At 40.2% G+C, this 24,050-nt stretch overlaps 2 protein-coding genes and 1 long non-coding RNA gene across 6 annotated transcripts in view; 2 read left to right on the top strand and 1 right to left on the bottom strand.

The window, feature by feature from the left end:
- Nucleotides 1-6,960: 6,960 nt before the first annotated feature.
- LOC144706838 (ubiquitin-conjugating enzyme E2 20-like) lies at nt 6,961-8,864 on the top strand. Its single transcript, XM_078579903.1, has 6 exons — nt 6,961-7,157; nt 7,648-7,675; nt 7,752-7,979; nt 8,403-8,466; nt 8,555-8,614; nt 8,688-8,864. Exons 1-6 carry the CDS (start codon nt 7,030-7,032, stop codon nt 8,732-8,734), a joined length of 555 nt encoding a protein of 184 aa, XP_078436029.1. The 5' UTR covers nt 6,961-7,029; the 3' UTR covers nt 8,735-8,864.
- Nucleotides 8,865-9,301: 437 nt separating this feature from the next.
- On the bottom strand, nt 9,302-10,933 carry LOC144706839 (uncharacterized). Its single transcript, XR_013582327.1, has 2 exons — nt 10,584-10,933; nt 9,302-9,668 (listed from the first exon to the last, which is right to left on the bottom strand). It is a non-coding gene; the product is annotated as an uncharacterized LOC144706839 (long non-coding RNA).
- A 6,664-nt stretch (nt 10,934-17,597) lies between these two features.
- The window catches only part of LOC144706732 (folylpolyglutamate synthase-like), a 33,077-nt gene continuing 26,624 nt past the window's right edge, over nt 17,598-24,050 (top strand). Inside the window, exons 1-3 of one of the 4 annotated variants that reach the window (XM_078579740.1) lie at nt 17,598-17,933; nt 18,727-18,893; nt 19,049-19,114. In XM_078579740.1, coding sequence (XP_078435866.1) covers nt 17,903-17,933; nt 18,727-18,893; nt 19,049-19,114 — 264 coding nt within the window. In that variant the 5' untranslated portion in view covers nt 17,598-17,902. The remainder of the gene's footprint in view (nt 17,934-18,726; nt 18,894-19,048; nt 19,115-24,050) is intronic. The other 3 variants (XM_078579739.1, XM_078579738.1, XM_078579737.1) reach the window with 3 other exon arrangements.

Genomic DNA, 24,050 nt, shown 5'->3' with positions numbered 1-24,050 from the left:
TCTTAGATTTTGATCTTAGGTTAGATTTAGATGTGTAATTAACTTAAACATTACCATGAATCACTATTTTTGGTCCCATTTTCCACAGACAAAATCGATCGAGGATTTCTCCCTCGAATCTCGACAGATTCGAATGATCCCAAAGGCATTCGAAGCCTCGTTGACTTGGTTTTCGACTGAATTTGATTTTGACTGAATTGATTAAGTATTAACTGATGGAAATATATGTGGCCGGCAAGCCAATCACACATTCCACATCTCGTTCCATATTCATTAATAGAACATATTCATTATAGGGCACGTGTGATGCGTATAATGAAGTCCATGAATACATGATCGGACTTAGTGAATTATGATGAGATCGTAATACGGAGATCACTAGTCTTTAAGCATGTGTTATAAACATTCCTATTCGAAGGATATGCGAGAAGGACATCGAAGTATCTGGATAGAATAACACTATCTAGCCTCACTCATATGATGATTATGGCCGGTCCCGTAGCCATTAGTGTGGCGACACTAAGGATAGATAGTGGGTGCTCTTTAGTGGAAAGAGTTCACGGAATTGATCCGTACGAATCCCTGAATGGTATAATACCTAACTGTCAATCAGGTTGATTCATGTCACGGTTGTGTAAGTGGTCCTTAGACCTGAGACACCAAAGATGTCTTGTGGATGGACGGTTGTACTTTGGCTATGGCCAACGAGTCTCTAGCCATGGGATTCTAAACGGTATGATCAAGAAGTACACGAAGGCGATTGAGTGGTCAAGATGGGATCGTCCACCCTCGGTATAAGAGGTGAAAGCTCAAGGAAGATGATACAACGAAATCCTTGGCCAAGGTAATGAAATATCAGAGAAGAGTTCTCCGATGATTTCCAAATGCATCAGTACTAACTCGGATGACCGATTAGGGTTTGACAATTGACCATACCCTGAGTCGTCCAAGGAGCGTCAAGTGGATGAGGGATTATACATACACGGTAACCGATGATGAACATGTTCCATGAGTGAGTCGATACACACTCCTTTGTATCTTCTAGGACACGAGGTGTAGCTTGGCACCCCACGTGTCGGAGTCTCGACCTATCGATTGGGTTAAATCGATCCGACATTAATTAATCTATATGATGATATAGTTAATTAATTTGGAAGGCCAATAAAGGTTATTGGGCCGCTGGAGTCGTTAACTAGACTGATACATGGGCCTAGAGGGTCACACGCAAATGGTCTTTTGGACGTTGGAAGATATACTTAAGTTTTGGGGGTTTTATGAAAAATACCTACTTAGTATAAATAGGGGAAGGCCCTGAACGAAATTCACCCAGGCCAGAATTGTTCAAGGGCCTTTCCCTTCTTCTCCACTCTCCCCACACCCCCTCTCCATCCCTGATGTGATCGGGACGACGTAACGACGCCGACGGAGATAGAACGGGGCTCGTCAACGAGAAGGAGGAGATCCGATGTGCCGATGACCGCGTGGATACATCTAGAGGCTTCACACTTGAGCAGCTTGACTCGTCTCGCTCTAGGATCGAAGAAATCACGAATGAGATTCGTGCAAAGGTACTTCATTTTAATGTTTTCGTTGATGCCGTTCGATTCTCAAAAGTCTTCTGCTGCGCATCGTTTTGATTTGTTCATCCAGATCTAGGCCTCTAGAACCCAACATTAACATCAGAATTCAACTTTTGACCGTTGCATGTCAATGCGAGTCACAAATTCCAAACGGTAGCTTATGACATGATGATTTACCTCATCGCTTAATCATTTTGAGTGATTCTTGTGTCAACTGATGTGTCTATGTGATTTCTATCAGAGGACCTCTGAATTGCTTGATTTGGTTTCAAACTGACTTCGTAATAATGCTCATGCAAGTCTTGAATTTCCAAAGGCAACTTGTGAATCCTGAGTCTTTGTGATTACAATTCTAATCTTAATGTTTTAGGTGTCATCAAAAGCATCTTTAGGTCAGCTTTCCATTGTCACCAACTTCATTCAATTCTGAGATGGGTTGACCCTCAAAATTACCCTTTGACTAACACACCTATCTTTGTTAAGCAAATCTCGAGCCTTGACTTTGTTTGCATATATCTGTTTGGTCAACTGTCCATTCTCGTTGATTTTCAGTGCATTGGAACCCTTGTGTCAAGGGCTTTCCAATGGCCCCAATTTCGTGAAATTAGGCATTGACTATTCTCTATTTATAGGTCAAAATCAATGATGTTGACTTTGACCAATCAAAACTTTGGGGCATTTTAGGGTCCTAATAAGCTTACCTTGGCACATCTCTTTCTAGTCCCCCTTGAAATTTTAAACTTAAAGTTTGTTGACCTAGTCAAGATAAGAAAGTCAACTCATTGAAGTCAACCTTAATTCCTTGTGGATTAGAGCAGTACTCATGGTATACTCATTTCCAAAATTATATTTTTGAGTTGTAAACATCATCAATGGACTGTGCCTAATAGTGATTTTTGATCCGTGTACCTCGGTGTTGTGTTATGATGACCGAGCATCAAGAAGTCCGATCAGACTTTTCTTGAACCCTTTGACTTGAAGGGGAAAATTGAATATATTAGACTTTTATTTGCTATAAGTTCTTAAGAACATAGTTTTCATGAGTTAAAGTTGATGGGTATTATGTGGTCGTCAAGCCAATTACACTGCCATGTTTATTTTAAGTTTATTGAATAAAATATTTGTGTTCATTATTATTCTGTGTGATGTTTATAATGAAGTCCACGAATATGTGCAATGACTTAGTGAATTATGATGATATCATAATACAATGATCACTAGTCTTTAAACATGTATTCTAAATATTCCTATTTGATGGATAGTCTAGACATACATCAAATTATTTAGATAGAATAGCACTAGCTGATCCTACTTATATGATAAGTATAACTGGTCATGTGGCTATTAGTGTGGCAACACTAAGGACAAATAGTGGGTGCTCTTTGGAGAAAGAGTTCACTGAATTGATCTGTATGAATCCCTGAATAATATTATACCTAAATGTCAATTAGGTTTATTCAAGTCATGGTTGTATAAGTGATCCATTGACTGAGACATCAAGGACATCTCGTGAGTGGACGACTACATTTTGACTATGACTTATGAGCCTCTAATCATGGGATTCAAATAATTTATAGATCGGATGTAGTAAGAAGCTTATGGAGATGATTGAGTGGTCAAGATGGGATCATCCGCCCTCGGTATAAAAGGAGATTGACTCATGCAAGACGATGCAGAAAAATTCCTTGCCAGGGTAGTGAGGATATTGTAGAAGATGTTCTCCAATGATCCCCATTACACATCAGTACTAATTGAATGACGGATGAGGGTTTGATGATAAACCATACTCTAAGTCGTTTGAGAATCCCAAACGAATAATGGATTATACATATACGGTAACCTATGATAGTAACGGTTCCATGAGAGAGTTCAAGACTACTTGGTATCTTCTTGAGCACGAGGTGTATCTTCTTGGCACCCCACGGGCTGGAAACTTAACGTATCGGTTGAGTTAAATCGATTCTTATTAAATTAATCTATATATTGCTATAGTTAATTAATAAGGTTGGTCAATTATTATTATTGGGCCACTAAAGGTATTACTTAGAATGATGCATGGGCCTAGAGGGTCACACACACAAGGTCATAAGGGCATTGGTGTATATATTTTACTATTTAGGATTTTTGAGAAAAACCTTAAGTGAAATATAAAGCGGGAAAGGGGTCTCATTTTAAGCACCCATGCAAGCCTGATTTGACAGTCTCTCCCCTTGTTCATTCTCTACATCACTATTCAACCAAGGTGAGAGTCTCTAAGGAGAATTGTACAAGAAAAGGTGGAGATCCAAGCACCAAAAGATCGCATGGACACTTCTAGAAGCCAGACGCGTGAACGGCCTTGGAACAATTTCAAAGTGAACATGTCAAGGGTGGAATAAGTTTTCCAAAAAGGTACATAAAATGATTTTATTTAAATATTGATTGTGAATTGATCGATACACTTACACATCCATGGAAATGTTATTTCCATGGATGGACCACGGCACCGAACCTAATAGAAGCCTCCCTAGACCTCCTCACATTAATGGTTCCTACATCACTGATCAAATGACTATGTTTTTTTTTCTAGAAAAATAATTATGCAAAAATACCAATGACATGAATTTATATATTGACTGATTAGATCCAATTTCTTAAATATATATTTTTAATTTTTTATTGAGTTTGTTATACTTGCTCATGACTTGTACAAGGTTTTATTGTCAATACACGTGGCTACTATTTTACTGTTGGAGAAAACACCTATACTTTGGCCTCAATGACACAGCCCCCTTACTTGCTTCGTTTACCCAAAAAAATTATGATAATAATATTTTAAAAATATTTAAATTCAGAATCATGATGGTTATATGCGTATCCTCACCACTTGCCATATACTTTCTTGAAGTTTGTTCCCAAAAAGATTGAAAATTTGATGGAATATTTTGACCATCCTAGAATTCTGAAATTTAGCTGGTTAAACTTTAAAAATTTTAGGAAAAAATAGACTATTTTAAATATAAATATCATTATTATCACGCCAAAATTTTTGAACAAATATTAGATACAAAAGATAACTAAAATAATAAGCCTAATGTGACCAAAACTGCATATTATAACTCCAAAATTTTATTTAAAAGTGGATTATATTATTGTGATTCGAATTTCATGGAATAAGATTAAGATGTTTTTAACATTACTTAACAAGTGAGATACACTGACTTATGCTAATAAATTATTTACAATCATCATTGGCACTAAATGAGGCTTCATGCGAGTTGAAAAAAATTACAAGAGCTTTGAGGTATGTTGGTGTAATACCTGACATCTTAGCTTAATTTACTGCCAAGTCAATGACTTGGATTGTGTTAAGAAATAAAGTAGGGTCCTTGCTATCAGCAATATCTTTTAGAATTGTCAGTCTGTTTTTTATCCTAACATCAGTTCTCAGAGTCAGAGGGCATGAGTCCGAATCCCCAGTGTAATATGTCACCATTTTAGGTGCACTCCAATGGTGGGTACTTGGTTGAGTGGGTCAGGTAATGGCCATTGGGGTAGGGATTGTTGAGTAATTTCCAACATTTTGCCTAACACTAATTCCAAATATTAGCTATAGTTTTTTGCACACTATGCACTTGATCCCTCCTAGGTACTTAAGTTAACCTGGAAAATATAAAACATAGATTAAATTTACACTAACCCAAATTACCTCTTGTTAGGACATCTAGACCGCTCAGTAATACATATTTCAAAATTTTCATTGACTGATATAATAAAGTGATGAATAATGGACTTCCCGATACAAGCATACACACTTGGTTTAATATCACAAAACCCGTTTGAGAATTGAGACTACTTTGTGTATATAGTTTGGAAGTTATAAAAAATTGAGGGTTACCTTATGGTGGTGGTATAATAGGAGACTTATTTTTCCTAAAAATACAATGAGTTTTAGAATTTGTAGTTGTCATTTACTTCTCATAATCGACACTAATTTAACTAACACGTGCCCACTTATAAAACATTCATTATGGTAGTATCCACTATGGTAGTATCACAGATGGATGCATAATTCACTATGGTAGTATCCAAACTTTTGGATATGGAATAACCAAATCACACATTAACACATTCACCGATCAAATATTGAGTTGACTTCCTTCAAACAATTTAACCCAACAGTCTTTATTTCCCAATAGTCTATGTTTCATTGACTGCCTCTAAGAAATTTATGCAATCCCAATAAGTGATGCAAAATTCATAATGGTAGTATTTAAATTTCTGGATATAAAACAGTTGGAGTGGTGTATAACATGTTCATAAATTAAATATTCAGACAATTTGCCTCAATCAATTTTACCCAACAATCCATCTTTCATTCACTCCCTCTGAGAAAGTTTTACAATTTCACACGTAGATGCATAATACAAAGGCAGTGTTTAAGTCTCTGAACATAATACTACCAAATTATGCATAAAAACACTGTCACAAATTAAAGGCTATTTCTCTCAACTTCACCAACCAGTTCATGTTTCATTCACCCCCTCTCAGAAAGTTATGCAGTCTCACAAGTGGTGCATAGTTCACAACAGTAGTATCTGAATCTCTAGATATAAAACAACATGATTGGTGTATATCATGCTCATAAATAAAACATTTAGTCAATTTACTTTAATTATTTTTATCCAACTGTCAACGTTTCATTCACTCCCTCTTAGAAAGTTATACAATCTCTCACACATTGAGGCATAATTCACATAGATAGTATTTAAATCTATGGATACAAGATACAAAATTACATAACGAACACAGTCACAAATTAAACATTGAGTCAACTTATTTAAATCAATTCACCCAACAGTCCATACTTCATCCACTCCCTCTCATAAAGTTATGCAATCTCACTTATAAATGTGTAATTCACAAATATACTATTTAAATACCTCGATATCAAACTATCAAATTACGTGTCAAACACAGACTTAAATTAAACATTGCTTCGATTTCACTCACTCAAATTCATCCTACAGTCCACATTTCATTCACTCCCTCTCGTAAAGTTATGCAATCTCACATATCAATGCGTAACTCACAAATATATTATATCAATCTCTGAATATTAAATTACCAAATTACGCGTCGAACACAGTAAAAATCCAAACGTTGAGTCAATTTGCTTCACACAATTCCACTCAACAATAAATGTCATACAATCTCAAATGGATGCATAATTCACAAGGGTACAATTCAAATTTCAAAGAAAAGGTGTCCATTCTGCCAACTTGCTTTATTTTGAATTGAGACAGCTCACCGATCGACTAGCCGTTGCCCGGCCGTTCGCAACGGCCAGAAACTTCAAACTTGTCGACAGTATAAATATACAGCCGTAGAAACTTCTTTCGATTCTTTCTCTGCTCTCTCTCTCTCTCTAGCACTGCCAGTAGTTTCCTTGCTCCGGAAGAAATCCAAGATGTCTCGGAGGGAGAACCAGGACGTCCAAGACAACATTCCAAATCGTCCTGCCGCAGCTCCCGCGGCTGTTGCCAAGCAGGCCGTTCCATCAACCAAGAGCATCGACGGCCAATCCGTTCTCAAAAGGTTTGCGCGATTTCGGTCTTGATTCCGTAATAGGTTTTTGTGCGTTTGTTTTTCCTGATCCGAGATGGAGGATTTCTTTCCCTGTTTCTTTAAACGATTGATACTGTATATAATCATGCATAGTTGTCGTCCGTGCATATGCTCCGATTTAGGTATTGTGAGATCTAGAGCCTCTTCTTGATTTTCTTTCAGCGCAGATAATTATACGAAATATGCTCCGATTTAGGTGTATTATGTTTCTAGTTTTCTGCTGGATTTTTGTTGTTCGCCGTTTTTTTATTCAGGATCTTGACTAAATTCTATTAATGAAAGATAATTGTTGTCCGAACGGATGTCAGATTTAGATAACATGAGTCGCTTGAATTTCCGATTCAAAGTTTTCAGTTGTTTCCTTTAGATCGAGGACCGTTTCCGACATTGTTCTCATATAATTGTTAATCATCACCAAAACTCATCGATCTTCTTCTGTTTTCTCTCTTTTCCGAAATAGGCTGCAGTCCGAACTGATGGCGCTCATGGTACGAAAATCGATTAAACTAACTTCAATTTTTTTCGAAGCGAATTTTGAATTGATCTTCGGTGATCTGATTTCAGATGAGCGGAGATCCATTGATTTCGGCTTTTCCAGAGGGGGACAACATCTTTTGCTGGAAAGGAACGATCTCAGGGAGCAAAGAAACAGTGTACGAAGGAACGGAGTACAAACTTTCATTGTCTTTTCCCAATGAATATCCCTTCAAGCCTCCGAAAGTAAAGTTCGATTCTCCCTGCTTTCACCCCAACGTCGACATCTACGGAAACATCTGCCTCGACATTCTTCAGGTTCATTTCATTATTCGTTTATCTTCCGATTAAAAAAGAGAGATCCGATCTAAAATTTTGATTGATCTGATCAGAATTTTCGATTCCGCCAACAGTTGAGATATTTGCGAATCATGTAAATCATAGATCTGTTCTGAAAGTTATGATACGGAATCTCGATTTTGCAAACTGTTCCGATTATAGCTCTATCTGAACATGAGATTGGATTTACGTCGAATTATTTGCAAATCAGAAACAATTTCTCGCCGCTTACTAGATTATCTGGTCTGAAATTTCAATTCCGCTGAAATTCTAGATTCAAATTCTAACGATAAATCCTCGAAAATCTGGTCTGAAAATTTCGATTCTGCTAAGTGTCCTGATTAAAAATCTAGCGGAACAAATTGAATCTGTCTAAAAAGTGACCTACCTGTTCTGCTGCAGGATAAATGGTCATCCGCCTACGATGTGAGGACTGTTCTTCTGTCGATTCAGTCTCTACTCGGAGGTTTGGGCGACTTCCTGATCTCCAAAATATTCAATAATAATAATTAATGTTCGCAGTTCTTGTTGATTCTCACTATTATTTGTTGCAGAGCCGAACAACGAGTCTCCGTTGAACAATCAAGCCGCAGCTCTCTGGAGCAATCAAGCAGGTATAGACGAGATGATTCACTCAAAGTTATCAAGAACTGAATTTGAAATTAATTTTTTTCTTCAACTGCGCAGAATTCAGGAAGATGGTTGAGAAGCTCTACAAACCTCCTTCCGCGTAGTGCCCCAGATTAGATCGGTTGCTCTCTCTCTGAAGCGAGTTCGTGTACTCTCTCGATTATTTATAACATTAAAATGGCATCTGGATAAACGCTGACATGAAAAATTGCAATAATAATGACTTTCTGGATACTTTCTATCTCAAAAAGTTCAGTAATTATTATTTATATAACGTTCAAATTTCATCTGGATTAACGCTGACACTAAAAATTGCCACTTTTATCTCAAATTCTGTGATCATTATTTTTAAACAATATTTATATTTCATCTGGATCAATATTTGCAAGAATGACAATTTTCTGGATACATTTATCTCAAATTTTGTAATCATTTTATAATTCATTATTTACGTAACAATCGAATTTCACGATTCACAATGTCATTAATATTTGCGATAATGATAGGTCTCTGGATACATTTATCTCAAATTCTGTAATCATTATTTTTGTAGATTATTTATGTAAAAATCAAATTTCATCTGGATAAAAGATGATCCATACTACTATAATAGGCTGACAAAATAGTGAGAGAGAAGAGAGAGAGAGTGAGAGAGAGAGATCGAGAAACGGTTAAGTGCTGAATCCTGAAAAAGATTAGCGACAAAAGTTTCAGCATTAATAGTTCTTAATCCTGAAAAATAGTCGCCGTCAATTCTATGCCTGTCTCACATAAGCGACAAAAATTTCAAGCATTCAGCACTTAATCCCTTTGCATCGTTCTGTATCAAGTGTAGTTTGTGTCTTGATTTGGCGAATGTTTCTCACTTGTGGTCGAGGGGTTTCCTTGGCCGTCGGCGGAGGAAAGTGGGGCCAGAGAGGATCTTGATACTAAAATATCAAGATCCATGCAGCGTCTTGGCGGCGACGCAGTTGCACCGCTGCTGGTCTCTGGAGGCCCCGCAAGAGGACAGATCGCAAGGAACAAAACTGAACAAAACTGAGATTGGCCGATGTTTACCGGACGTGGCGCTTCAAAGGAAATTCAAAGGAAGAACCCCGGTTCCACTCGCTTCTTCGAGCGGCAGATGATGATTTCTTTCTTTGAAAATAATTGAATTCGATAATAGATTCAATTGAAAGAATTAGAAGAATCGGCTTCTTCGAGCGGCAGATGATGATTTCTTTCTTTGAAAATAATTGAATTCGATAATAGATTCAATTGAAAGAATTAGAAGAATCGGCTGCCGATGCTTCAAATTCTTTCGTCGAAATAGATTCAATTGAAAGAATTCGAAGAATTGGCCGCCAATAAAGAGATTCAAGTGGAAGAATTTGAAGAAACGGCAGCCGAGATCAGAAAAGTATATAGTGATTCTGAGATCGCTTGATTTTGAGTAAAATAATTCTGTCGGAGAATCGGGGATGATCAAGATCATATGTCCTATTTCGAAATCATATGACTCTGAGATCGAGATCATATGAGATCGAGATTGAAATTTCAAAGTTGGTTGATCAAATTTCGAAATTGATTGATGAAACGCCGACAGTTTCATCAATTTCAGTCAATTTCGAGATTGAGATTCTGATCTGAGTCAATCTCCTGATCTCAGTCTGTCTGACATCAAATCTAAACTTCATCAATCAATCGATCGAAATTGACTGATGAAGAGATCGAAATTGATTGACGAAGAGATTGAATTTGAGAGAATCTCAAAATTGACTGAAATCGGGAGACTGAAATCTCAGTCTCCCGATCAGAATTTGGGTTTGATGAAAAGATTCTGGTCGATGGAGAACTTTGATGTCCATCGATCAGAATTTTTCTCGATCTATTCATCTTTGATGAAAAGATAAAAAAAATTGATCGAAATAGGACTTCTCTATCAAAACAGGACATAGGATGAATGTTCACCTTTGCTCGAAGCATCTGTCGACGAAATAGGACTTCTCGATCAAAATAAAAATTTGGACTTCTCAAATTCGAGATCGGTCTGCCGATCGATAGAAATTGATTGATGAAGAGATCGAAATTGATTGACGAAGAGATCAAAATTTGAGAGAATCTCGAAGCAACTCTCGACAAAATAGGACTTCTCGATCGAAAACATTCTGAAGTTGTCGACGATGAAACCGTTCTTAACCGTTTCTCGGCCTCTCTCTCTCTTCTCTCTCATTATCTCTCTCCTCTTTCACTCTCTCTCTTCTCTCACTCCCCCGTCGTGAGGTCACTTTACGGGTCTTCGAATGCCAAAATCTCTCTGATTATCGCACAAAATGAATTATCAGAAACGGGATAGTCCTGCATATCGATAAGTAGTTTGCTCTACATCTAAATTGATAGAAACAGTTGGGTTATTCCACCAAGTGTTGGGGTTGTACTTTAGTCGTCCGAGAAAGAACAATGTCTTGATTAGGAAATTGGAAATTTCTCTGGAAATTCCAAAGGCGAAGATTTTTTAATCGGAAAAAAGTAACTCGAGTGAAAGATGGATGATAAGCTTGGTATCATCAGTGAAGGTTTCCATGATCCTCCAGCGACTTGGCTGAGAATAGAGAAGGCATATATTTTATCACATAATAATCTGAAACTTGCCTGAGCTGATTGAATCTGTAAGTTTGGGTAAACAATTGAAGCGGGTGCATGGGCAAATGTTTCACCCTGTGATTGTATTTAATGACTTTGATAAAACATGAGATCGGCCCTGCTTTCTCTCTCTTCTCTCTCCATCTGAAGCGAGCATTGCGAGCGGACCCCACTAGTATTAATAAATGCAATAATGATGATTTCCTGGATCATTACTATATCAAATTTACAAACAAGCAGTTCTGACATATAAGTATTGACACTTATATGTCAAATCGATCTCAAATGTATGGTGATTATTGACTCTTGGCCTCCCACCGGTTGCCTCTCCCGACCCTTGTCTCTGTTCTGCGTCCTCAGCATAGGATGATGTAGCAACGAAATATAATGATATATCAATATTCTGCAGTTCTATTAAGAGTGGGCAGTATAAAATATACTTGCAATTATTATTGATTCAGATAATATAAAAAATATAATGAAATATCAATATCCTGCAGTTCAATTAACAGTGGCAGTATAAAGTACACCTGCAATTATTATTACTAAAGTTAATTTAATATAGTGTGATGAAATATCTATATTCTTCAGTTCAAGTAACAGCTGGCAGTATAAAATACATTTGCAATTATTATTACTAAAGTTAATGTAATGTAATGGAATGAAATATCAATAGTCTGTAGTTCAAGTAAAAGCTGGCAGTATAAAATACACTTGCAATCATTATTACTAAAGTTAATATAATACAATGGAATGAAATATCAATATTCTGCAGTTCAAGCTACATTGGGCAGTATAAAAGTACTTGCAATTATTTTTACTACAGTTAATAAAATAAACATTATGAAATATCAATATTCTTCAGTTCAAGTAACAGCTGTCAGTATAAAATACGTTTGCAATTATTATTACTAAAGTTAATATAATATAATGGAATGAAATATCCATATTCTGCAGTTCAAGCAACGTTAGGCAGTATAAAAATATTTGGAATTATTATTAGGACCCTGCTACAGGGGCAACCGGTTGCCCCAAAGGAATCTTGGTGGCGTTATAATAATTATTAGCTGGGTCGCGTTATAATAACGACCCAGCTACACGGGCAACTGGTTGCCCCAAAGGAATCTTGGGCAACCGGTTGCCTCATTTTTTTTGGCGCTCTTCTTCTTTCGCGCTCTCTCTCGCCCCTTTCATTTTCCTATATTCTCTCTCTCTTCCCCGCGATCCTCCGGCGATACTCCAGCAATTCTCAAGATTCCGGAAAGCCCCGTTAGCGCATACAATCGCCGCCCCGACCATCAACGCCGAGACATGGCTACTAGGCTACGCGATGACGGACCGAGAAAGACGAGTCCAGGTAGGACCCTGCTTCCTCCGCATTTTCCGCAATCTCTCCATCTATCTATCTATCTATCTATTTATTTATCTATCTATCTATCCATCTATCTATCTTTTTTTTTAAGAAAAAAAATGCATTGATATGAACGTGATAGTACATTGCTGGAACATGCCTTCTGGGCAGTTCCTCACCCATAGGACAAAGAGTGTGACAGAAAATTGAGCTAATATTGCTCACACTACAGCTTCATTGCTTTCAATATTTGCTTGCCCTTTCACGCTGCTTTGTATGAATGCTTTCTTTAGTGCTGATTTCACTGAGTTGACAGAGACTGTAGATATATTCATCTCGAAACCGAGCCCTCGCTTATGCTGTTATTTATTCTTTGTCTGAAAATTTCTTTTTTTGCCTTTGTATCTTTACCCAGCTCGCCTTTTTCTTCAAGTACAAGAATGTATATGTGGAAAGAGATAATTTGGTGAAATGGGGCTACAATCTTAGGCAAACATGATTAAAAGTCATTACCTAAACTTGCAGCATGAAAATGGATTTGCGGATTTACATTGATGCCATGCTACATGATATGTATTGATAATCAAAAAGTTTTGTAACACATAAAACATGGATCAACTATGTTCCGTTTGATATAAGCCAGTATTTCGTCAATCATTTGATAGAGCATGAACTGAACCATAGTAATACCCATTTTGTATTCTTGTTCCCTTAACTATAGTGCCAAATATCAAAAATCATTGAAGAAGGTTAGCTTAGGTCTTTGATGGTTCACTGAGACTCTTGGTGACTATGGAATGTTAATCTGGGCTTCAAGTATATACACATTTACTTCTTCTTTCCCTTTTCTAAACTCTTTAATTCATACATTCCTTCTTGTTATCGCTTGATGGTGGTTCCACTTTTCTTTTCTTTTCTTTGACTTGTCTGTCTTCTTCCTCTTCATCGTCTGCTTCTTTATCTTCATCATTGTCTTCTTCTTCTTATTCTTTGTCTTCTTCTGCTGCTTCTTTTTCTCTCTATCTATCTATCTATCTTTTTTTTTTAGTTATAAATTCTTCATTAATATAAATGTGAGGATACATTGTTCAAGATGCCCTACGATCATACATGATTGATAGAATATTGCTATGACCGGTAGATTTTGAAATTTGAGCCATATGCATGCTTGATCATTCTCGTTGAGGGGAATTTGCATTGGCTTCGTCCATGATTTTTGTTTTTCTTCTTCATGCCTCCTTGTACGAACTTGTTCTGGGGATTTTATCTTATGCGTGTAGCTTCTTTGCTTGCTGATATCTTTCTTATCATGAAGTGTATTGAAGGCGGTGAGTGTTTGATACATTGACCATGCTGCCGATAGTGTGGTACTTCTTCTCATTCTCGCCTCTGCTATTTTGGTATCTTGTTGCCTTTGCACTTGCAGCTTTGTCGGGATGCACGTTCCCGCTGTGGTTTAATCCTGTGAATCTGTCTATCTATCTATCTATCTATCTATGAGGGACATGAAGAGAGAATATAGGAAACCCTACAAATTGATTTTCGGCAATGAAGGGTGCTGAAGCTGGGGTTGCTACGATCTCTGAAGACACAACTACTTCACCGCTGCCTCAAGCGATGTTGGTCACCGGTAGCTCCTTGAAGTGTATCAGATAAATAATCAGCACAATCACGATCTTTTTACTGAAGTCGAATTGGCCCAAATGTCGCAAAATCGCTTCATTCCGGACGAAGTGAAAACAAAAATGCTCGAGTTAAACGAACTTGGCATGCTCAGGTGCTCTCAAATCAAGACTTTGATAGAGCAGGAGCATTTCCCAGATTTTCCATTTACATGGACAATAAAATACGTACAGAATTTGTTACAAAAATCTTCTAGCGGAGCTCGCGAGACTAACGATTTTCTCAAATTATTGAAAGACAAGTCCAATCATGGTTGGTCCTTCAATTTCCAATTGAATGATGACACACTTCGCTTGGAGAGAGTTTTCTGAATTTCAGCTAATGGCAAAGAGAAGTATGTGCAGTTCAACGATGTTTTAGAAATCGATGCTACATACAAGATGAATCGCTTTGGCATGCCTCTAGTGCTGTTCACAGTGATCGATAACCATGGTTTGACAGTATTGACTGCTAGTTGTCTTTTGTCCAACGAGCAATTTGACTCCTAATCTTGGGCTTTTCAACAATTTCAATCATATACGAATCTCGATCCCATCGTCTTGTTTACAGATGGCGATATGGAATTGGCCTGAGCTATTAAGGACATTTGGCCCACTACGGTCCATCTACTGTGCATATTCCACATTTCCCAGAGTATCACTCATGCTGTAGCATCTCTTTGAGGGCCAATCTCAGCAGATTCATGGATGATTTCTGGAGGGTCGGCTCCATTGAAGATGTTGATGAATTTGACATGGAATTTTCAACATTGAAGTCAAAATGGCAAGCGGTAGAATCCTATCTTCGCGTTCTCGAGGAAAAAAAGAAGCAGTGGACATTTGCCTACACCCATAACAACTTCGTCGCAGGTGTGTCTTCTACACAACGCCAGGAGATGGTCAACTATCAGATCAAATCCGTGTTATTGTCGAATTCGTCTCTATTGCGCATTATTGATGGTTTCGATGCGGTCGAAACACGATCGCGAGAGAAGTTGTCCCAAGCTAGTCTTTCCACCAAGTTCGCCGCAGCAACAATGGATCCTCTAATTAATGAAAAATTATGCCCATGTTCTTCTCAAAGCTGAATCAGGAATGTCGCTTTCATATACGTGTGTTGTAGATGATTCCAAGGATTAGGGATATTTCCTAATCAGTCACAAAGACTTTCCAAACAAATTTCGTGTTGTGAGGATATCCATTGGCTTCGTTGAGCAAAGTACGTGCTCCTGTAGGAAGGCGATTTTGGCTTGGTATTGTATGCAGACACATGCTGTGTTGTTTTCGCCACAATAACATATTATCATGCCCTGTCTCAATGTTTAATCGACACTGGAAAAAGGACTGTGAAACTGTGGATATTTAGTATGTCTTCATCGATACTGCGTTGGCTACACGACCCAACTCTGAAGTGAGGGCTACACAAGGAATGAGCGAAGATCAACGTTTGTCTGAACTAACGGCTCTGATAAAGCCCATTTTACACCGTTCAATTGGAACCGAGAGCACATTTCAGTTGTACAAGGCATCAATGACTGTTTTGGGCGAAACTATTGAAAGAAACCTATAGACATCGCACCATGCGTTGTATGATTTAGAGGAAGATATTGTTAGAAATCCGTTGAAAGCTCGTTGCAAAGGAAGACCCAAAATAGGGAACAAGCGCTACATAAGCATGGCAGAGCAGCTGTAAAGTAAAAAGAAGCATAGGGGTGTCACTTGCTCTAGCTGCGGGCAGCAAGGGCACAACGCAAGAACTTGTAAAATAGTTTGATTGTATCTTGTTCAACTCCGTCAACACCTATTCCGTGGGTAATTCAAGAGCAGTCTCGTCTTTCTCAAGAAAGCCATGAAGTCTTGAAGTTGCGGGCCCGGGTTAGTGATTACCGGAAAGATGAAATTGACGACTGTTTTAAAGCCAAATAGAGAGAGATAATGTTTGTTATTTTTCTATTTCTTCATCCATCTTATTGCATAAATACTCTGAAATTCTACAATGAATACATCTTCATTCTGAATCCTTTAAATGAGAGTATTTTTATTCATCTTTACCTCACAACTGAGCACATGCTTGTGTACCACGGGATGTGTCCTACTAACAATTCTCATTTGAATTTTTCTTTGCTGATTGGATTGATATTAACTTTTTCCAGCTTAAAGCCAGAGAGACTGGACAATTCGTTTTAAATCTCCTAGCAAATTTATTGGCTTTATCCCATGTTGACAATTTGGGATTTGGGCTTGAGAAGAGAAAATCCTAATCCTTTAGCTTGTTTAGAAATTTATCTAATATTTCGTATCAATATCCTATAAACTCTTTTGGCTTTATCCCATTTTGTTCTTCTGGGATCTGGGCATAAGAAGAGGAGATCATAATCCTTTGGATGATGTAATTTATCTAATATTTTGCATTAATTTCGTGGTAACTTAGTTGTGTTTCTCGGATGTTGGTCATCTTGGGTAGCTTAGGCTCATTTCCTCTCATTTCTTTTCCCTATTTCAGGCTTCATTTGCGCGAAGCATGGCTACTCGAGGGTTCGACATGTGGATTGTTGAAGTGAGGGGTGCCGGCCTGAGCACACGCATTGACCAAGAGGGCTCAAATGAAGAGGGAAAAACTTCTTTCAACCCATATAATACGACAGTATCTGCTCGTATGAATGGTTACAGATCTGCCATACCCGAAGAACAGAATCTGACAATACAACCTAGTGAGGGCAATGACGATGTCCTATCTTCATGGGAGGAGTCACAACTAGTGACAAAGTTGACTGAAACTTTAACTCATCTCACCGAGAGGGTCTCAGGCTATATCAGTGAAAGTCAACTGAGGGAGATATCAGACAAATTCTTTGACCAAATGTCAAAATTATTGGAAGACGCCCAACTGTCTCAACGCTTTGAGGATGTCCATGTTAAGATTTCTAGACTGTTAGAAGCTGGTCCGAATTCTGCCCTTTCGAGTCAGATTGGAGAGCTTAGCCGGGGGTTAGTGAGCATCCTTGAATAGAGTCATAGGTCCGTTTCTCTGCCGCTATTCGACCTGCACGAGCGACTTTCAACTACTATAGAGGACTTCTAGAAGCAACTTGATCTTGTCGAGATGTACACCTGGGATTTTGACAACTATCTTGAGGAGGATATCCCTGCTGCTGCTGTAAGATTAGAATCCACTTAAAATGCATCAATAACACTTTTTGGTTTCTGTATGCTTGGAGTCCAGTCAGGACCAAGTGGTTTGCATAGAATCCGAGAGAGAGAGAGAGTAAAGTTAGAGAGAGAGAGAGGGGATTACAGGTTGCCCGGGAAAAAAGAAATAGCAGAGAAAAACAGAGCGCGAGGGATAGCGGAAAAAAAAAGAGCGTGAAAGGGGCGAGAGAGAGCGCGAAAGAAGAAGAGTGCCAAAAAAAATGAGGCAATCGGTTGCCCAAGATTCCTTTGGGGCAACCGGTTGCCCGTGTAGCAGGGTCCTTATTATAAATATTGAAAGATAGGAAGTATTATACATAACTTATTATAATTGAGAGTTAGCTAGATATTGTCAATAATCCTTTTTAAATAATGATGTTAAATGTTAATGTCATTACAATAACGAAAAAAGTCGAGACCGTTTTCGCAGTCAGGCTTTCAAGAGAATGAGTGGCAAGAAGACGAGCACTGACGGAGGTACGCTGTAGGAATTTGCTTTCCAGTTCTATTCTATTGTGCGATCCGTAATCTGAGCTTGGAATAATCGCGTATATTCTGCTGCATATCAAATTTCTTGACCATTCCGAGTTTGGCAAGTATAAATGTCGATTGAGAATGCCGGAGAATGTCAAATTGCTGTCCTGAAACAAGCTTCGGCGTCTCTTATTTGATCTTCTTGGTGTGCATTTTTTCGGCTAATCATTAGTTCAATTGTTGGTTCTGCTCGAGTGTTGACTTGTTCTACACGATTTGATTTTGGTTCTTACCGCCGTCCAATCGTGGCCTGGGGTCGAGGACTTCGGTGTGAGGAGTCTGAGGCGTTCGTCATTAGGAACATTAATAATGAATGTGTAATTATCCTATTTAAGGAAGCAATCCTGAATCCATGTTAATCGTGAGTTCAGAGAAATCGGTTGAAGATGATCTTATCCAGTGTTTTACGTGGGCATTTTCTGTTGACACAACATTGGGTTCAATAAAGAAAATCACGGTAGCTCGTTCTAATCCTCTGTTATTGAAAATTCCGTTCAGAATCACTGATGGATAGGTTCATTCCTGAGGAAGGTCGTTCAAATATCTTGAAAAATGGTTCATTTTTTTAATCACAGCTCGGAATGTATTTTTTCACGGTAGAAATTTAATCAAAGTGCAGTTTACTTTTCAGGTGATTTTTTCTGCAGTCCAATGTATTTTTTTCTTTGCATCTATGCTGTGAGAAATGTTTTGCTGGAGATGAAGTATGTCGGGTTTTCTTTTTTGGGGTTTTCAGGTCAAAAGAGAGGAAATGATTTTCTTGAGGGACTGTCATCATCTCATCATGTGGCCGATTCATATGAAGAGTGCATGGAAGCCCTTTCGTCTCTCATCACTGGCCAGAAACGTGGAGATGGTTCAAGTAGAGAGCAAAAATTTGGTTCAATGATGAAGTATGTCAAGGTAGCCATCCATTTTCGAAGTATGGAAATTTATAAGTTTGTATCTCTAATCGGCATTTATTTAGATTTTATTTGACTTCTTTTTGTACTTGGCGATTATAAACATCCTTGAGTATTAAATCAAGGAATCTGTGGATGACATCCAATTTATTGCAGATCTTAGGCTTTGAAGAGCATATAAATGGGCTCAATATAATTCATGTCGCAGGTACTAAGGGAAAGGTAGGTAATTTTTTTTTCAAAAATGATGTATCTAATTATTTTTGTCAGAAAAAAATCTGCATTGACCTTTAACAGTTGACCCCTTTTTTACTCAGACATGTGTGTTTACTAATTACTATTGCATATGGACTGTCTTTTTAAAGAAAAAGAGGGAAGATGATGTGATCCCTGGCCCTCCTGGGGGCAGTCTCGTCTTTTGACCATTAAGGGCATCTAGGGCCCTTCCCCCCATGTTTCTTTTAGGAGGGCAGACCAGAAGTTATCATTATTAGCTACACGTGGCCCTCCTCTCTTCTCCTCTATGTCCAAGCTCTCTCTCCCTCTATGATCCCTATCCATGAGATTGTCACGTCTTCACCATGCCTTCTGGTGGCTCTTCTTTGGTCGATCCCTACCTCCCTCCATTCGGCCTCTCCCTTGACTATTCCCCTTCTCTCCATACCATCTGGGGAACTTCTCTCTCTGTCTCGCCCTCTCTCGTCTCTCTGCGAACAACTTTGAACGCATGCCTGGTTATCATTGCTGCTGGAATCTTGTTACAATGGTGGATCGATCACGATCCCAACTCGAGATCGTATCAGAAGATCACCCAAAACCGGTGATCAACCCAAAATTGATAATATATATGATCGTGAAAAATACACGACAGATCAGACTTGTCCTCTTTCTGTCCTTCACTCCATGCTAAACTAGTAAGAGAGAAAACTCTCCACCTCATACATCACAATATCCATCAAAATCCCTTAAACACAACTTCATTGCGGTGTAGTCATATTGCCCAGAATATTGTGAGGATTCTTTCCCACCTCAAATGTCCTCCACACACAGCACCGTGGAGCGATCCCCAACATGCCTTGTTGGATGTCACATGCATCCTGGTGAGCTTCTGCTGGTGAATGCACACTCGAAGAACAGACCAGGGCAATCTTCCCTACCTTGTGCGAACATGGGACAATGGCTGATGCGTCTGGGAGCATGTGCTTCAGGAGGACATGTGTCATAACTCGTCTCCTGTGAAGCGGCCTTCCAAATATCCTTGATTTCATTGGAACCTTCTGCTTTCGTAACTGTCCACTTGTAAGAGTGATTCCCCCCTCCTCTCCACTTTGATCTTCTTGTATACTTCCCTAACTGAAAAAGATGGCCCCCTCCACACCCAACTGTCCCATGCCCTGTTTGTGTGCTGCAAGTGTAACATACCTTGCTACATTTTCAATAATTTGTCCACCCTTTGGTCTGAAGAGCACCCTCCAAAATTGGATTCCATGTGCCATCCTAACAATCTTGAACCAATGCTTGAGGCTTCCGTGATGATGTGAATAAACGGGAGAAAGGCTCTCACAACTTGTCTCGGGGTCAGCCTGTCATCTGTTCAATAGCAGAATAAAGCTCTGTCCCCCAGTTCTGAATATAAAAGCCTCTGAATTTGTGGAAAAATTCACCTTAAGCCCTGCCAACTAGTGGATGTCCCTTTGATTGGTGATGACCACTGCTCCCAGCTCATCTCCGTATCAGAACGGTCTCTCAAGACCTTCGTGCCCATGTCTTCGTCTGGTCCATAACTTGCCCACTTATTTTGTCAACAATGTCATGTTCATGTCTTGTAGGTCTAGTGCCCCCAGCCCCCATTTCTCCACTGGTTGGCAAACCACAGCCCACGATATCATTGCCAATATGCTATCATTTCCCTCCCCAAGGCCTTTCCAAAAAAAGGCCTCATCAAGGATTCTAGTCATCATCTGATCCCCTTGGGCAGCTAAAAACTGAGAGGTAAAATTTTGGGATTGTAGAGAGCCCTAATCACGTCAATAGCAGCCTGCTTGCATTCGACAGCACACGGCTGTGCCAGCTCTCCAGTCTCTCACCACATTCTCGAACACTAATGCCCAGTCTGTGTTCAACATCTGACCACACATCTGGGCAAATTCAAGTAGCGCATGGGTAGCATCCCAATGGGCATTACCCAAAACCTTTGAGTATTGTTTCTCTTCCTCTTGGGATAGGCCAAACCCCACAAAAATGGATTTGGTGCGGTTGATCTTATAAAGATGAAAGATTCTGATCTTCCTCTGTTAAGCCTTCCTTGAAGCAGGTGGTGTTGTCTGCATATTGGATTAGCAAAGGTCCCATTGGATAACTCTCTGTCTGAAATCCCTTCAACATGCCATGTGTGCATACTGATAGAACCCCTTTTTCCTTGCTCAAACGCTTGAATTCCAATGACCAGATCAATGTCCAAACAGTCGTATAGGTGTTTAAAAGAGATGAGAGTAATAGAAAGAGAGGAAAGGGGAAGCCACTCGTTTCCCTGAGCAGCAGTGAGCATCTGCGTCTGCGTCGTTGCAAACCCTGAGGGTGACCACAAGGGGAAGAGGGACGGAACAAGGGAGGTTATGTTGGAACTGGGTAGAGAGGATGGAAAAGGGGAAGACAAGGGAGAGAAGGCAGAGTGCTCACAAGGGTTTTTCCTTCTCGCTTGATCTCTCGCCCTGTTGTAACTCATAGTGCACCGTGCCATAACACTTAGTCGGCTGGGTTGGGTTTAGCCCTTTTCATGGGCCAAAAATGCAGAGGATTGTTGGGCCCCATCTGCCTTTGATATGTCTTGATCGGCATCTTAACACATACATTGACAGATCATGTGACAAAGGAGTCCACTGTTCAGATGGAAAGTGGCAGTGCCAATGGGCATCCCTGCCTGACTCCCCATTAGGGATGGATCCATCTCTGACAGGGGGGGTCCACTATTACACTCCCACTTCTGAAGCCTCTCTGCCATCTTCCGTTTTATTGTTTGGTGGTGGATCCCACAAGACACTTCATTCAGGGATGCCTTCAGTCGTAGGCACCTCTTGAGCTGTTGTGCAACTGGGTGAGGTGATGAGGACCCTGTATTTCTCTCCTCTTGTCCCGACACGATGTCTGTCTCCACTTGGACATCGGGTGGGGGGGTTGCACCTTCAGGCTGACCATGAAATTACTAGCCAGGCGTCAAAGCCAAGGCCAGTCCTGGAGTATGGAATCCACCAATGGCCTCTACATCCATGATCACCTCATTGTGGTCCCCAGATACCAATCCGGTCAAGATAATACCACGGAATCGGCCAAATGATTTGACCATAGCCTCCATCTTCTGTTATGTTTGATACCCCGACGGATAATCTCTAGCTTCTAGTATGACTGGCCTTTAATTGCCCCCCAGACCCCACCTTCTGGAAGAACCTGTCACCACTGCACCCCGGCTTCCCCTTTGACTCTTTGTGTCCAGCTACAAACCGCTACGTATGTCGCCATTGAAGCTCTCCATATGACGAATATGCCGTGATCCGAAGTCCAGACTTAGGCACTTCTCACTGCTAGAAATCGCTTCTATAACTCTTGCTGGACATCCTCGAACTGGGGGGATCCTCTGATCACTTCCCCTATCAGGCATTCCCTGAAAAGGGTATAACCAAGCTCTACCACCCTCCCTCCCCCCAAACCACCATTGCTGGGCTCTCCTTTGAACCGTGTGAGGTTCCCAATCTCAATGTCTCCTGCTCCCGTTTCCTGTTTTCCTTTGTCCTTCTTTCTCCTCGTGGGCATGCATACTGCCGATGTCCTGCTCCTTGCCATCTCTGACAGATCACCGGCTCTCTGAATTCGGGGTGTAATGTGTTACGTTCCTCCGTCCCAAACTAACTTTGTAACCAAGAGAAGAAAGTATATCAACCACAAAAGATGAGGAAACTCCTTCGTCACAAAAGGGGTTTAGGGTTCCACAAATACAACGGTTTCCCGTGACGTGTGTGAGACAAGAGGGGATGGTTGTAGTGTGAGGAGGGTGAAGGAGATGATCAACATCCTCCAAAGGGGTGGGGGAACAGCAGCTCGCCTGGGTGGTGTCCTGCTTGGGCGAGCCCCCTGAGGATGCGGGATGAGAAGTCGGTTAGGTCACAGAGAGGGGATGAGAGATAAGGACTCAGGGGTGAGAAAGGGAGAAATAACGTACCGACAAATTACTCGCTCCTTCTTTAGTCTCCACTGGGCTACTTATACCCTTCTTCCGACAGCTCCTTTGGTACACCCGTTGGCGGACCATATCAATACTCTTTCCCAGTTTGACCAGCTTGTCCTCAATCGGAAAAGTAGGAAACTGACGGAGCAGGTGGGCTGCAAGTTCCCATGGTGATTCAAAAGTGGGCAGGTGCTTCCTCTGGACAAGTACTTTGAGTCCGGCTGAAGAGATGCGGAAAGCTGTTAAGGTCTCCGGTTCAACCCTCCATGTGTTATCTTCGCCTAGAGCTGGGGGCAGGGGTTGAGGTTCAGTGTCGTGTCCAATGGCTTTCTTCAGTTGGGACACATGAAAAAACAGATGGATTGAAGAATCGGTCGGAAGCTCCAGCTTGTAGGCAACCGGACCCACTTGTTGAAGAATAGGGTAGGGACCAAAGAACTTGGGTGTGAGTTTCTCATTTGGGCGTTGAGCAAGCGACCTCATACGAAAAGGGTGTAGTTTCAAGTAGACGTGGTCCCCCACCTCCAAGGAGACATCGCGACGACAGCGATTCGCTTGAGATTTCATGGATGCTTGGGCACGGGACAAGTGCTGCTTCAACAATTCCAGGGTTTGATCCCGCTCTATTAACATCTTGTCCAGGTCTTGTAGCGGTGAGGGGGAGGAGCCATAGCGGAGTAACGCTGGAGGGTCGCGCCCATAGACTGCCCGGAACAGGGTCATATTGATACTGGAATGATGAGCAGTGTTGTAGTGTAACTCAGCCCTAGCCAGCCATGAGCTCCAGCTTTTCGGTTTGTCCCCTGCAAAACAGCGCAAGTATGTCTCCAGAGTGCGGTTGACCACCTCGGTTTGGCCATCGGTCTCTGGTAGTACGCCATACTGCATTTCAACTTGGTGCCCTGAAGTTGGTGTAACTTCGTCCAAAACATGCTCATA

This window comes from Wolffia australiana, chromosome 8 (genome assembly GCF_029677425.1).
Source record: "Wolffia australiana isolate 7733 chromosome 8, ASM2967742v1".
Taxonomy (NCBI): domain Eukaryota; kingdom Viridiplantae; phylum Streptophyta; class Magnoliopsida; order Alismatales; family Araceae; genus Wolffia; species Wolffia australiana.
Note: the sequence above shows the minus strand (reverse complement) of the source record. Positions and strands in the feature narration are given on the sequence as shown.

Bases quoted from the DNA above. Each gene is read 5' to 3' on its own strand.
- LOC144706838 (XM_078579903.1), top strand. From the start codon at position 7,030: ATGTCTCGGAGGGAGAACCAGGACGTCCAAGACAACATTCCAAATCGT. The intron at 7,158-7,647 runs GTTTGCGCGATT...TTTCCGAAATAG, and splicing joins GGCCAATCCGTTCTCAAAAG to GCTGCAGTCCGAACTGATGG. The intron at 7,980-8,402 runs GTTCATTTCATT...GTTCTGCTGCAG, and splicing joins TCTGCCTCGACATTCTTCAG to GATAAATGGTCATCCGCCTA.